The 14,113-nt window shown below is 37.7% G+C and overlaps 1 protein-coding gene across 2 annotated transcripts in view; it reads right to left on the reverse strand.

Moving 5' to 3' along the window:
* Positions 1 to 14,113, reverse strand: part of MEGF10 (multiple EGF like domains 10) — a 76,515-nt gene that overhangs the window by 49,011 nt on the left and 13,391 nt on the right. For both annotated transcript variants that reach the window (XM_059833579.1, XM_059833578.1), the window contains exon 4: positions 12,488 to 12,580. In XM_059833579.1, coding sequence (XP_059689562.1) covers positions 12,488 to 12,580 — 93 coding nt within the window. The remainder of the gene's footprint in view (positions 1 to 12,487; positions 12,581 to 14,113) is intronic.

Consider the following 14,113-nt stretch of genomic DNA (forward strand, 5'->3'; position numbering starts at 1 on the left):
GGGTGAACGTGCTGTGTCTGTGAACTTGAGTCTTTCTTAACTATTTTACTGTAAAAGCATGTACCACACAGTACATAATAATTTATTAGTTTCCTGGCGTGATCTTCTCATTATGTTTGCAGGAAATCATCAGAATAAAAAGCATAATATGGCTGCTAATAGGATTTCCAGTCTCACAACTATTCTCCTGGCAAAGGCCAGGTAGGTAACAAATACTGACTATGCAATTTTTCACTACAGCACAATGGTGAAGCCTTCCACCAGGACAACAGTGGCCCCGCCATAGTACGACTGCACGATAGTCCTTTGTGCAAGGTCTGTCACCAGCCTAGCATCTATCTGTGAGTTACAGGCAGAACTGTGGAGAAATTTGCAGGATTAATGGGAATAAATAATAATTTTGAATGAGATGGATAAATCACATATTTTACCTCTGTGTCCCCTGACTGATAATCAATAATGTTCTCCATAGGAAATTAAAGTGATTTGTCAGAAACTGATGCTCAGTTTATTATTAAAAAAGGAGAGGGCAAAGGGTAGAAATGTTTCCCGTGGTGAGTTTGGTTTATTTTTAATTACTTTTGGAGGCTAAATTTACCAACTATTACATCAGATGATTTCTGCTGCTTCCTAGTGTTCAGACACTAAGAAAGCCAGGCTGGAAGTCACACAGCTGCTAATCTGGTGGAATGGCATAGTCTTTGAGTTAATGACTATCGTCAGGTTACAGACTGTCAGCTGGAGTTTAATCAGAATAGCTGCTCTGACTGTCCTGACTGCACCAAGGTCACAGGCACATGCACATATGCAAACACCACATGCATACGCATGCAAAAGTGTCAGCTACCAGCTTCTGAACAGATTTGGAGCTGTAAATCATCTGTCTCAGCACAGGGTATATGTGAAAGGGAAGCAAAGTGTAGAGACAAGAGCCCCATGTTCAGAATGGTTTCAACACAAGGATGATGCATCTCAGCCCCAACAACTCCTGGAAACAGTTTGAATCCTGCAGAAATACAAAACCCAATCAGTAAACCAGGGTTAGTTTTCTGTGTTGATCATACAGAACTGGCCTAATGCTGCTCTGTTTTACGCAGAGCAGCTTCCTTACAAAAGTCGTTCTCCCTCCCCTTTTCACATATGTTATATTCACTCTCAGGTTCTTCTGTTTTAAACAGAACCAGCTAGCTGTACTGCACCCTATCAGCTTTCACAGTAGACTCACAGGGTCCTTTCTGCCTTCACCTTACGCTGTAGGGGGAGGGGGGGAAGTCAATGTAAATGTTTAACAAACACCATGGTATTAATGCCACATCTTGCTGTCATTTTTCTTTTTAGACATTCTGTTCATCTGGGAGTATCTTTTTTGTCACTGCAGTATGTGCTGTGCACATCACACAATGCTACAAATATAGGACAGAGAACTTTCTCGCAAAAGGCTACTCAGTGAAAGCAAAAGTTTGCTTTTGGGAATAAGGGCAATGCATTGTGTAAACCGTCATTTAAAATGAGCAAGTATGTATGAAACTCTAAGACAATACAGGTCTACCATCATAAAGAAATGCTCACTGCAACTGAGTGCCAGACGATGACTTTAGAAACATAGAGAAGCTCAAGGATTCAAGGATGAAAAAATAACTTTCAAGAAGAAATGCAAATCTGTGATGCAAATTGCTATCATTTTGGGGCCTTCTGTAGCATCTTTGAAGATTTAAAGTTCTGTATTTCCTACTGTAATAACTTTAATGCACACTGTTATTATGCTGGGCTGGATGTGGGTTTATGCACACGGTTTCTGTGAGCGGCTGGTGATTTGCAAATTGGGATGGAGGGAGCCCTGATATTTTATAGCGCAAGGTGTGAATATTTATAATAATCTGAAGCACATCTGAAGAATTGGGTAACTCCTTTATCGCTCCTTATAAACAAAGACATTTTTAACTAAATGTGGTCACATACTTGTAAGGGGGTTTTCTGCTTTTTTTTTGTTGTTTTCATTGAACGGCAACAAAAAGAAAAGTGCAAATGAATCCGAGTTTATTCCTGGCAAACCCACCTTGATCATCTACAGTTCTGTACTTCTCTAAAGAATGGCCTATAATGAGAGCAAAATAAGGCTATCAAATCAAGTCAAAGAACATTTCAGAAGAAAAACCTCCCTAGAAACTCTGACTTGCAACTACCTCTTCAGTATGCTACAGTTTCCTTTATAACATGGTATGCAAGTCAGACAATGTTTATTGCAATGGTTTTTTTAAGTTCTTCTCTTTTTGTCTTTCTTTTTTGCTAATGGGGAGGTGAAAGTGAAGAACCACAGAAGAATTAGGATTTACTTTTCTTGCTATCATTTTTTGTAGCTGTTGTAGCATCAAGAAAACAGAATGAGATTTTATTCTGGCTTACACGTCCTTCTGCAACACACACTGCTGTGTATTTCTGGAAATATGTACCATTGTCGCCAAAACAGAGGAGATTCTTACAACAGCATTGGGCTTATGTATTCTTATGGTCTTTTAAAACAACTGAAAATAAGAGAGTGAACACTCCCTCACTTGGAATGCAATATTGTGAACTACAAATTTAAAATAAGCAAATAGTGGCAAATATGCAGAATTCCTGTCTCTCTGTCTCCTCAAAACTCCAACGTAATTTCTTCAGATATGTTCAAGGAGCCACAGCCTTTAGTAAGTGAAAGTTGATTTTTCCTTGCTCCAACATGTAAAATAAACAAGCTGCCCATAACATCAGCAACATCTTTGACTGACCTTTCTTCCTTTCTAGGTTGTCACATTAAGGACAAGTCTAAATCTTTGTGCCTTCCTTTGCATCCCTCCTTTGACTATCAGATCTTGCCTTGTCCTTACTTTCATGGTCTTTATGGTCTATCCCTCACCTATCATTTATCATCCAGTATCCAAATATCAACCCCTACATTTACATCGACCGTGACATTAGCCCCTTTGTTGCATTTTCAGACTATCGTTTTCCTTGTTTCTCCTCAAGTGGCCTCTGCAGCTTGGCACAGCTCTTCATACCCCAAGCCATAAAACTGCCATGATGTCCTCCTCCACATCCCTACCTTATAACTCCTCCTTCCTGTGAAGTCCGCAAAAAGTTGATGAGGCAAGTGTGTCAAAACCACTACCTGTCATGGTCATTTATCGGTGTTTGCTTCCTTCCTCATCTCCTACGTGTTTCCAGCTTTGTGTTATCTCTTTTCTTTTCCTTCAACCACAGGTTCTCTGGGACAGAGGCAACTGTCTGTTCTGTATTTTCACTTGCAGAAGGAGTCCACAAATCTCCAGCAGGGACAGCCATGAGGTCCACCAAGGAGCAAGAATAACCATCATCTACAACTAAAGTAGACCAACTGTAACATGCCCTGTTTAAAAACTATTCCAGTCTTTTGGAGCAGAGGATATAAATAAGAAAAGAGTAACATTTCTAGGAGGGCCCACAAGTGACTTGCATTATCAGGGAATAACTGCCACTAGTAGCCAAGCATAGCCAATGTCAGTAAAATAGGCCAATATTGAGAAAACGTTGATTTGTCCAAAGGAGTAACCCACTGACAATCGTGTTATCATAAATTGCCCTAAGGCTGTCCAGAGTTTAACATTTGGATGAATTCCTCTTCCTTCTGTTCCAGAAGCAAGTAACATGCTTGTCTTAACATAAATATCCATTAGTGGAACTAATACTTTAGATATCTAACTGGCAGTAAGTAGAATCTGATGAACCTCAGTAAGAATTTCACAACAAAACAGAGTAACTTTTCATGAAGGCAGCATTTAAATTCATAGATGAGAGGAGCCACTCACCTCAACCCTTTTTCTGATGACCTCAGTAAGGAAACACACCCAGGACAAGTCCTCCCTTTTCTCCATCAACAACGGATGCCCATCTAACTTTCAAGTGTCAACAGAAGGGTAATTTAATTCTAATTCGTATGTTAAATAGTCTTGTATTTTGCATACCTGAAAATGTGTTTACTGTTTTGTCCAAAGACAGTGCCATAATTACAATATGAAGGCTTACAAAGACATTGCGTGCACCACACTCCAGTTTAAAATTTTGTCAGAAAACTGGATTGATGTCCTTCTTGAGAGAAAAGAAGGTATTTCATGTACCATGACAACAATCAAATAGGTCGTATATTACATCATGTACCTTTGGTCTATGCAAAACTAAATGTGGATTATACTTTATGGATCCTCAATTATTCTTAGCTCATAAGGACATGAAAAGTCATAGCCATATAGATGCTACTCTTAATGATCTTCATTTCTGAGTGTGTTTGTGTTCAGAATAACATTCATTGATTCACTGAGCAAAAACCATGACAAAAATATGAATGTTGTCACTAATGTAAATCCACACCATCCTTATTGGAAAATTTAGAAAGTGTTCTTGAAACTACGCTCTGCTATCAGGATTTGGTTAGCTGTGGATCTAAATCGATGGCATTCGTTTCCCTTAGGATATGCCTGCAGAGGTAATAATTCTCCCAACTGGAGTTTAAACCAAATAAAAGTAAATTCCTGCTGATTCTGAAAGCTATATATGTCCTGTCTTGACAGGACAACAGGAAATGGCCTCAAGTTGCGCCAGGGGAGGTTTAGACTGGATATTAGGAAAAATTTCTTTACTGAGACAGTGGTGAGACACTGGAATAAGCTGCCCAGGGAAGTGGTGGAGTCACCATCGCTGGAGGTGTTTAAGGAACGTGTGGAGGAGGCATTGTGGGCCATGGTTTAATGGGCATGGTGGTGTTAGTTGATGGTTGGACTTGATGATCTTAAAGGTCTTTTCCAACCGTAGTGATTCTGTGATTCTGTGAAATACTCATGTGTGTTCAAAATTCGACAAGATGCATTAAGCCCCTAGGGACATCAACCTGTCTGTCAGCCTGTATTGCAAGATAGTAAATGCTGAACATGGCAAACAGAAATTTCAGAGATGAGTCAAAAAAGTCAAAAAATAAAGCCAGCTATTCTGAAAAGTAGAATAAAAACATTGTTTAGAAAACCTTCGAAGTCTTATTTAACAAAAATATGAGATTATTCTCCACATTTTTTTTTATATCTTCTGTTCTAGTCACTTCAGGATGTTATGAAAATATATGCACACGCATACAAGAAAAGAAATCTTTTTTCTTTAAAGAATCACACATAATAATTACAAAACATCAATGCCTTTTAGTAAAAGACTTATTTTACCTACATACCAGACACAGAAATGCATAGTAGTGGTTTTTTTCAGAATGCACTTTCTGTTGAATTTGGATTTTCTTTGAGTCTTTTGTTTCTATCTGATTTCATTTGTTATACTGTAGGCTTTTTACCCTGGGGCATATTTTTCATTCTTACTTTTTGTTCTGTATATAAGAAAGGATTTTTATTCAAAATGCTAAGCTTTAATTTAATTTAGGGATTTTTCTTTTTTACTTTGTAAAAGCCTTTTGATCCGCGAAGTGGAAGAACAATGAAAATGTGTTTTTCAGATCCTATAAAAGACTGGAATTATATGCCTTTCACATGCCATAAATTTCAGAAGACTCTTTAAAGTGCTTTGGACATCAGAACACAAGGTTGGATAATTGCTAAGGAAAACACACACAGATGGCTCTTGGCGTTCATATTATCTTGCTACTGAGACAAAACCTGTTAAAAATAATCACTATTACAGGAAAAGTTACAAAATCATAAGAATCTGATTGTATTGCATAAAATGCACTGTTGTCCACGATCCTGATTTTGCACAGATCTCCTTGTAGAACCATAAATTAGCCTTTTTCCTTTTCTGCAGTGACTTGAAGGTGATCTTAATTTTTAAATTAGCAACAAATGTTATCCTTCACATCCTTAAAAATATGCTAAGTGAGCCACTGACAATACATAAGTCTGCCAATAAATAAGGCAGATTGAAATTAAACCAATATTAAAAATCCTTTTCCACTGTTAATAGAAAAAAAAATTTACACAGATATTATTCAAGAAATCAACTTAAGTAAACACCACAAGTATACTGAGTTTATGAAATGGTGAAAAGCAGAAATTAATAGCATCTCTGATCCAGAAAATGTTTACAAATCAGTAAAACTAGCACCATTTACTGCAATACCTTCTTCCAGTAAATCTCAACATAAATAAATGTAATAACTCAGTTTTGTAGAAACTATATATTTGGTTTTGCTTTTGCTTAAAGACTAGAACTGTAATTCAGCAAAATGCTGAAGCATGTCCATAAAATCTATTCATTTCCCTAGAACTTCAAAACCAAAATGCTTTATAGGACAGAAATTATGTTAAACATAAGAATAATATAATTTCAAATACATCGTTGTACTGAATGCTAGAAAAGCACAGCTACTATGTAGCCCTGGGAATTTTGATACCACCTACCATAGTGACACTGTAGTGACTCTGTCAACAATGAAAGTGATGATAACTTCCATTAATACCCATTTTCCCTGTTTGCACCTCATCTAATTTGCTGGTGGGTTAGTTTCTCAACCCTAAGATATTCAGCCTTGTTTGATGGTTGGACTTGATGATCTTACAGGTCTTTTCCAACCTTAATGATTCTGTGATTCTGTTAGAGGAGAAAATAAAGAATTCAGCTGACTAAACTAACTGGAAGTCAGTTAGGGGAATTACAGAAATAATAATTACAGCAGAATTAAGGGTAGTGAAGAGTATGGGGAAGACACACATAATAAGAAAAGGTTACATTTAAGACCATTTATGACCTGCTGTTCACTTTTGCTAACAGGATGCATTTGCGCATGTGGCCATTTGGGAGCCGGAGCAGGGGGCAGTTCTGCATTATTTGAATGAGCTATTTCTCTACATTTTCCATAAAAGCAAATAGCTCTCTGTCAGGATACTCTGCAGTTTCACTTGTGTGTTTCGCAGTTTGTCAGTTCTGGGAATCAAGCCTTTCTGGTGCAAGGATGTGGTTAAAACCAGAACCTATTTATACAGCCTGTTGAATGGCCTGGAAAACTTAAGGATGAGCTAGCTCTCTGAGCGTATCTTGCAAGCTCTGTTAGTCAAAAGGCTTTCAACAAAGAAGCTCAATTCAAGATTCACAAACTGTGCCGTCAGAGTGTGCAAGACGGTACCAGGCACCTTGCCTGGTACCCACGCTAAGGGAGCTGTTTCTCTTGGGGTGCAAGTGTGTCTGTGGAAAAGTCACACATCCACCTCTGCAGGGTTAATGGAAATTATAAGCTCCACTGAGAAACTGGCAGTGCTTGTAACTCACGTGAGTGTCTCACACAAGCTATGCCAAGGGATCCAGTTTCTGCCATATTCTGCATCTGCCAAGTCGCATGAAGAAAACAGTGAGATTTTCATGGAATTTGCGAACTTTCCACACACCCATGACAGTAAAGGAAATCTGACAGTAGCAGAGCTACTGTACCTTAAAAGTTTCCTTAACAAGTGCATTTAAAGGTAAGAAGATGTTTCTCTGAGATGCCAGCTTTAAATGCTCAGCTTAATGTATGAAGGAAAAAGCCAGTTCTCTTCTCATGCTTTATAAAACCCTGGAGCCAAATTACGCCTTAATGCCACTTGTTCTACCTTCATGCCCTCAGACTATAGTCCCAGTGAAACAGAATCAAATCACAAATTAAATTCCAGTGATTCAAACAAATCTCAGATTACTTAAATACAAATACTTAAATAGAAAATGCCTATTCACATTTCCACAAACAATTCTAACATACTCGTCGTAAACCAAAACCGTATCGTTCCCTTTTTGCTTTACTACTCAGACCAGCTAGGGGATCACGAAGGCTATAACCTTTGCAGACGAGTCAGTGTAATATTGATTTTGGCCTTTTGCCTCTGCTCCAGCTTATTATCAAAAGTGTCCTATTGATTTTGAAGGAATTATTTGTGGACTACTAGGCATGAGAAAAAAAACAGAGTGAATGTCCTGATTGCTTAGTGGGGCTCCATGTTAGGCTGCATGTGTAGCTATCCTACATGCACATTCAAAACTGACAATCAGGTCCATATATTATGTATTACAGCAAATACTGTTGCAAGAGTGTGAGCAGAAAACAGGCAGAAAACATAATCTACAAACGCAAAACATGGTTTGATTATCTCTACACATCTAGACAGCCAACTATCACTATGCGTAGCAACTTTTACAGAAGACTGCTTTATACACAACCTGTAGTCAAAAACACTCTCGTAACATGTAACAATACAATCTGACACATGGAAGTTAAAAATTTGATATAAACAATAATCCAGTTTGGGAGGGAAAGGTTGTGTTGGTTTGTTTGTTTTTCAATAAAATCTACTTGTTTACATTTTTAATCTACAAACATACCTATCTTTACCACTGTGTCCTTTTTTCTAAACTTTGTCCTTGTCCCCAGCACAGAACTGATCAACTTATACTCCTGAAGTTCACAAACACTTCTTCAAAGGGGTGCTGACAGCACGCTGGTTGTGTTGATTCGCTCAGTCCAAGGGATATGTTCAACACGTCTTCTGTCCACTCGTTTGTCATTGACCTGACTACTGTGTTCGGTCAATAAATCTTTATTTATCTTTTTATCTGCAAATGAGTGATCTCTCAATCCAAGTAGTATTTCTCTTCAGATATGTGTACGTTATCATCATCTCCTTCATCACCTCCCACTGAAATTTACTGCAAGCAAACACTGCCTAATACAGTATATTTCCTTTAACTAAAAAGAAAACACCTGAAGAAAAGAAAGTCTCACATGGAAAATATTCCCCAAGGAGATATTATTTAATTAGGCAAATTCTGAGACCACCACTCAGGTTTTACTCACAGAAGAATACACCCAATACTGTTTTCCTCTCAGGTGGGATGTAACGTTTTCAGAAAGGCAGAGGATATGAAGGAGAGCAGGGTTATGGGTTGGGCTAGAATTAAGCACTGAAAGAGGACAGCCTCGGTAGTCTAGTCAAATCTTCACCCCTTTTCTCTCTAAACTGAAAGCAGCAACTGACCTAGGCGATTAGGAATTGGATGAGACTTGTCACAGAAAGGAGGTAATGGTTGCTACAAAAGGAAATGGGAGTCTCCCAAAAAGTTTAGTCCCTAGAAAGGCCGTAGCACACAGTAGTATGCAAAGCTAGGTGAGGAAGCTTGCTGATTCAGCTTTTACTGCACAATGCACGAATTTAGTCCATGCAATCACTCTGCCATTTTTGGAGAGAACATTACCGCATTTAGGAAGCACTTGCCTGCAATTACCACCCAGAAAGCCACTGTCACATAGAAGCCGTGGCATATGGTTTAAGAATTTATTTTAAACACCCTAGGTAAATACAACTGAGAAACAACAGATAAAATCAAGCTGGGGATTGGCAAATGGACAGATGCTGCAGTAGGACTAACTCTGTACTCAGATACTTAAAAATTAAATTCCTTTGTAAGGAGAATAATCAATCCTAATAGAGAAAGGATAGTACTTTGGAAGAAAGAGTTTAGTTCTGCAGTTTTACAAAAAGTTTAGTGCTTAGGTAGAACAGTTGCTTCCGACATGTCTGTGTCCATGAAAATAAAGCGATTACTAAACCTAGAAGTTTGCCTAATATCTCACACTTTGAGAATAATCTGTCCCTTTCAGGCACAGTATTTTATATGGTCATCAGTACCCATTATATACCTGCGTGTCTGCCTTACAAAAATACTAGCCTACCTTGTAATCATTGTTCCTTCTACATTATTCAGTTAAATAGTTATATATTTAAAATGTTTATATGATAGAAATTATTACAGTATGGCAATTTGCATGTATTTTTCTTGAATTAATAACTTGCAATATCAACAAAATTATTATCAAAAAAGCAAATCTCTTTATCTCATTGTACCTTTCTGTTACTAAAACTAATCAAGTTGGGGATCATGCAGAAAATACAGTTAAAGGCAAAATATTAAAATCTCCTTTGTAGGGCAAGCAACAACAAAACTCAGTGCTAGAGAGCCAAAACCCTATCACTTACTGTCTTTCCATCATTACCCGCTGCTTTTCAATTCAATTTGATCTGTGCTGTAGCTCTCAGACACATGGATAAGGAAATCACATACAGCTAGCAAAAAACAGCAGCACTCAAACTCAGAAGGACAATCTGGTGAAAGCAACATCATTCTTCAAGTTTGTCCACATGGAATGAGACAAATTCCAAAACAAATGTCCCTATAGCACATAAACAAAAACATCCTCTTCCTCAGCTTATCCCCCTTCTCCGAGGACTACACTAGCGATCTGAAACAAATGTCGGCAGTTCCAGTTAGCTCTAACACCACACAGAAGCCTTTAGAGGATCACCAACCTCTCCAGAGATCACACTGTTCAAAGGTACATGAACAAAGGCTCTTTCAGCTTTGGCCTGTTGTGTACGCACACCAGAAAGTATTTTTACTTTTGAGGCTGCTGTGACAAGCAATCAAAGGCAACCAACTGAGGAAGAAGCAGAGGAAAAGAACTGCACATGTATTCAGAATGAATTATAGCAGACAGGTAAAGGAAATGGACTTTAGAAAATCCTGTGAGAGGCAGGATTATTTCCAAAGACAGATTTAGAGGTTCCTGTCTCATCTAAAGTGCCTTTTCAGCAAGTTTCGAAGTTGGAAATCTCAATAAATAACACTATCTCCCCACTCTACATTGTCTAGTGACACATGTTTCTTCAGCACGTTTGATTAGTTACAGAAGAGCTCAGTACATAAGGCTTTCCAGAAAGAAAGATAACATGTTTTGACAATTTCTTTTGACAATTCAGCACACTAGATTAAGATCGGTATTACAGTAACATTGCATTGTTGACTCTTTCAGTTTTATGCCTTACACAAAACTTGGTGTTTCTTTAGAGCTGTTTATTATAAGAATGACATGTAAATATATACAAAGACTATACAACAAATGTAATAATTTTAAATGGTTAAGTTCTTCCTCATGTAATTTATTATTAATTATTTTTATTCACTCTCTCTCCCTCTCTCAAGTTTCACAAAATATGCTGCCTGAACAACAGATCAGTTCCACATGAAGAGTCAGCATATCAACTTGTTTGCAAAAGAAAGAACATTTCCCTATTTTTGTTAAGCAGAAAAAAATGAGGGTGAAAATACAACCGTATTACTTTTGTCCTGCTGAAGATCTAGGTTTTTCACAGTTGTTATTTTTATAGGAGTGCCATACTAAGTAAGCCAGCAGCATAATACCTTTGCAAGACATCAAGCTCTGGTTTATGAATTAGAATTTTATATGGTCTGTGAAATCTAAATTATAAACATATTTTTTATTATTGACTAAAATATGCTCCTTCAAGTGGACAGTCACTAGCAGTGACCCACTTTGAACTTGATTGTAACAAAGTGTATGGTTGTAATGTTAGCCTAAACATTACGTTTCCAAAGACCTTACAAAGGGGAATGGAAAGATGGAATAACTAACAGAATGATAATGAATAAAAAAATCAAGAATTACTTGGGGAAACTCTGCTTCAGGCAAAGGGAAGAAAAAATAACAATTCACAGTCTGCACAAACAATTACCTTTGACAGAGGAAGGGATAATGCACAAACATGCCAGCCCTGCCACTGAGGGGTTCCTGCCCTCTGTCCAGACCTTATTGCCTTATTGCAGCCTGCAGTGCCCAGTTTTACACTCGAAGAGTCTAGAGAACAGCGGTGACTAAAAAGGTTATGAACTGATATTATTTTACTACTTCACTTTGTGGTTTTAACATTTTGCTATGTTCTTGCATCAAGCATGTTATGGCCTTGATCTTCATAATTTCTTTATTAAGCATGACCACCTGCTCGCTGGGCTGCATGTGATTGCACCCACATGCGAAGCAGGAAAGGTGCCAACCTGCCCCTGACTCCTGCTGCGTGTGTCCTTGATACTCGTTTCTTGCTCCCCTCATCTCCTGCACGCGCTCTCATGGCAAAGAGGAAGGAAAAGAAAGTTGGAGAAACGTGACTAGTAAGTGTGAGTAAAATGGAAAGAGACTGAGCAGACAGGGAGCAACTAATAATGCAAGAGGGGAACACAGTGCAGGGAAAAAAGGACAAGTTAGTGGCAGAGTGAAAAAGGAGGATAAGGTTGTGAGGAAGGCTTTGCTCATAGCTTTTAAACACGACCTGGCACCATCATTCTTTACGCATTAGGAAAATAAAAAATAAGATATTTTCTTACAGTTAAAAAATAGTTTTATCTACTTTACTCCAGATACTAAGTTCTGTATTATCTGGCATGTTTCTGAGCACAAAACAGCTCATGACATTTAGTGCTGCTACAGGGTAACATTGTTTGCAAGTAAATGAAGAAAAATCAGGTCACACAGAGTAACCCAGTAACTCAGAACAATCCCCTGACCAGAAAGCAGAAGCCCAAGCACAGGATCGATGATAATCTGCCCAAAAGAGAGGACAACACCATGGAAAGAGCACGAGACAGGCAGAAGCAGGTGAAAACTCACCACTGGAGCAGTTGGGTCCTCCCCAGCCAGGCTCACACTGACAGGTGTTCGGAGCAATACAACGACCGTGGACACACTTATCAGCACAATGAGCTGTCAGAGAAGGAAATAAAAGGAGAGTTAAAGAAGAACTCCTAGCACTAGGAAAAATATTCTAAACTTATTCCTAATCCAGATCTTTCATGTCTCAAATATCTTTCAAAAGCAAACTAAACATTAGTGTATTAATGTTTGACGGCACCTCTTCAAAATAAATTTTCTTACTTCACTCTCTTCTCTTTCTCCTAAGTTTGAAGGCTCCAACTAAAAACATGTTGGTGCTACTCAAATACTTTTGCATTTAACAAAGACAAAATTGTCCACATTTAATGAAAAAAGAGTCATAATATGATATAGGTCGGAAACCCATCTGAACATGGTCCTGGGCAAGAGGCTTTAGGTGGCACGGCGTGAGCAGGTAATTTGGACAAGACGACTTCCACAGGTCCCTTCCAACCTCAACCATCCTGTCATTCCCTGAAGCAAACTCTCAAGCCAGGAAAAAGAGGGATACTTCTGCATGCATAAACAGAGGGGTTCTTTTACAACAGCATGGATAAAATACGATTTGCTACACGTCAGTATTTTAATATTGATTTTTCTCAATGGTTGCACAGTTCAAACGAAGCACAACAAAACAGTGATGATGACTAAGGTAAGGCACATGATATAAACCCTATGAATCATTGCAACCTTTATTCTAAGTGCTAAGCGGAGCTGCTTGAAATTTTTCTTTATATTTTTTTTTTTATGATTTGCAAGCATGCGTTTCTACAGTTAAGGCTTACTTTGAAATAGAGCTTTTATTTGAAACTATTACGAAACACTTCAAATGGCTTTGATACCCAGCACATTGACGTAACTGACTCAGAATACAATATACTGAAGAGGAAGAATCTGTAATACGTTCCTTCCAGTTTGAACAACACTAAAACTTTAAAAGTATGCACAGGATGAGAATTTTCTTTGTACCAACATTTCCAGAGAAACTATGACAGGAATCTGGTATACCAATGGATATATTGGTATACCAATGAATATAAAGTGAACGATGGGAAAAAGACAAAGTTGGTGTTTACAAGAAGTTTAATGGGACTACATGTGAATCATTTCAGTTCTGAATGATTATTCATGATTCAGTTAGGAAAAAAATACTTGCAAAATGTCCTGTTTTTTTCTTAATTAAAGATGATGAAGTACATTGGTCATCTTTATATTTTGTGTAACCAAGAAAAAGGAAAGCCACACAGCTATCAATCATATATATAATTAAAATCTTTGGTTATCTGGGATCCCAGTCATTAATTGCATATTTTTACAGACTTTAATTTTCATTCTCAACTTTATTTCTAATAAACTACTTTTCAAATGTGCATTAAAATGATCTTCATTAGAATCAACAGGGAGAATATGAATTTTTAAATGTTAGATGATACAAGATATTAATGCAAAGCTATTTCATTGTTCTCTGTTTATTTATTATGAAAAGAATGACTTTAAATAATACATCACAATTTTCTGTTAGTTTTATAACTAGACATGAATTACTTGTATCTTTGAAGATACTTGCCTAGTAAGTGCTCCCTT

Source organism: Gavia stellata, chromosome Z (genome assembly GCF_030936135.1).
Source record: "Gavia stellata isolate bGavSte3 chromosome Z, bGavSte3.hap2, whole genome shotgun sequence".
Classification (NCBI taxonomy): domain Eukaryota; kingdom Metazoa; phylum Chordata; class Aves; order Gaviiformes; family Gaviidae; genus Gavia; species Gavia stellata.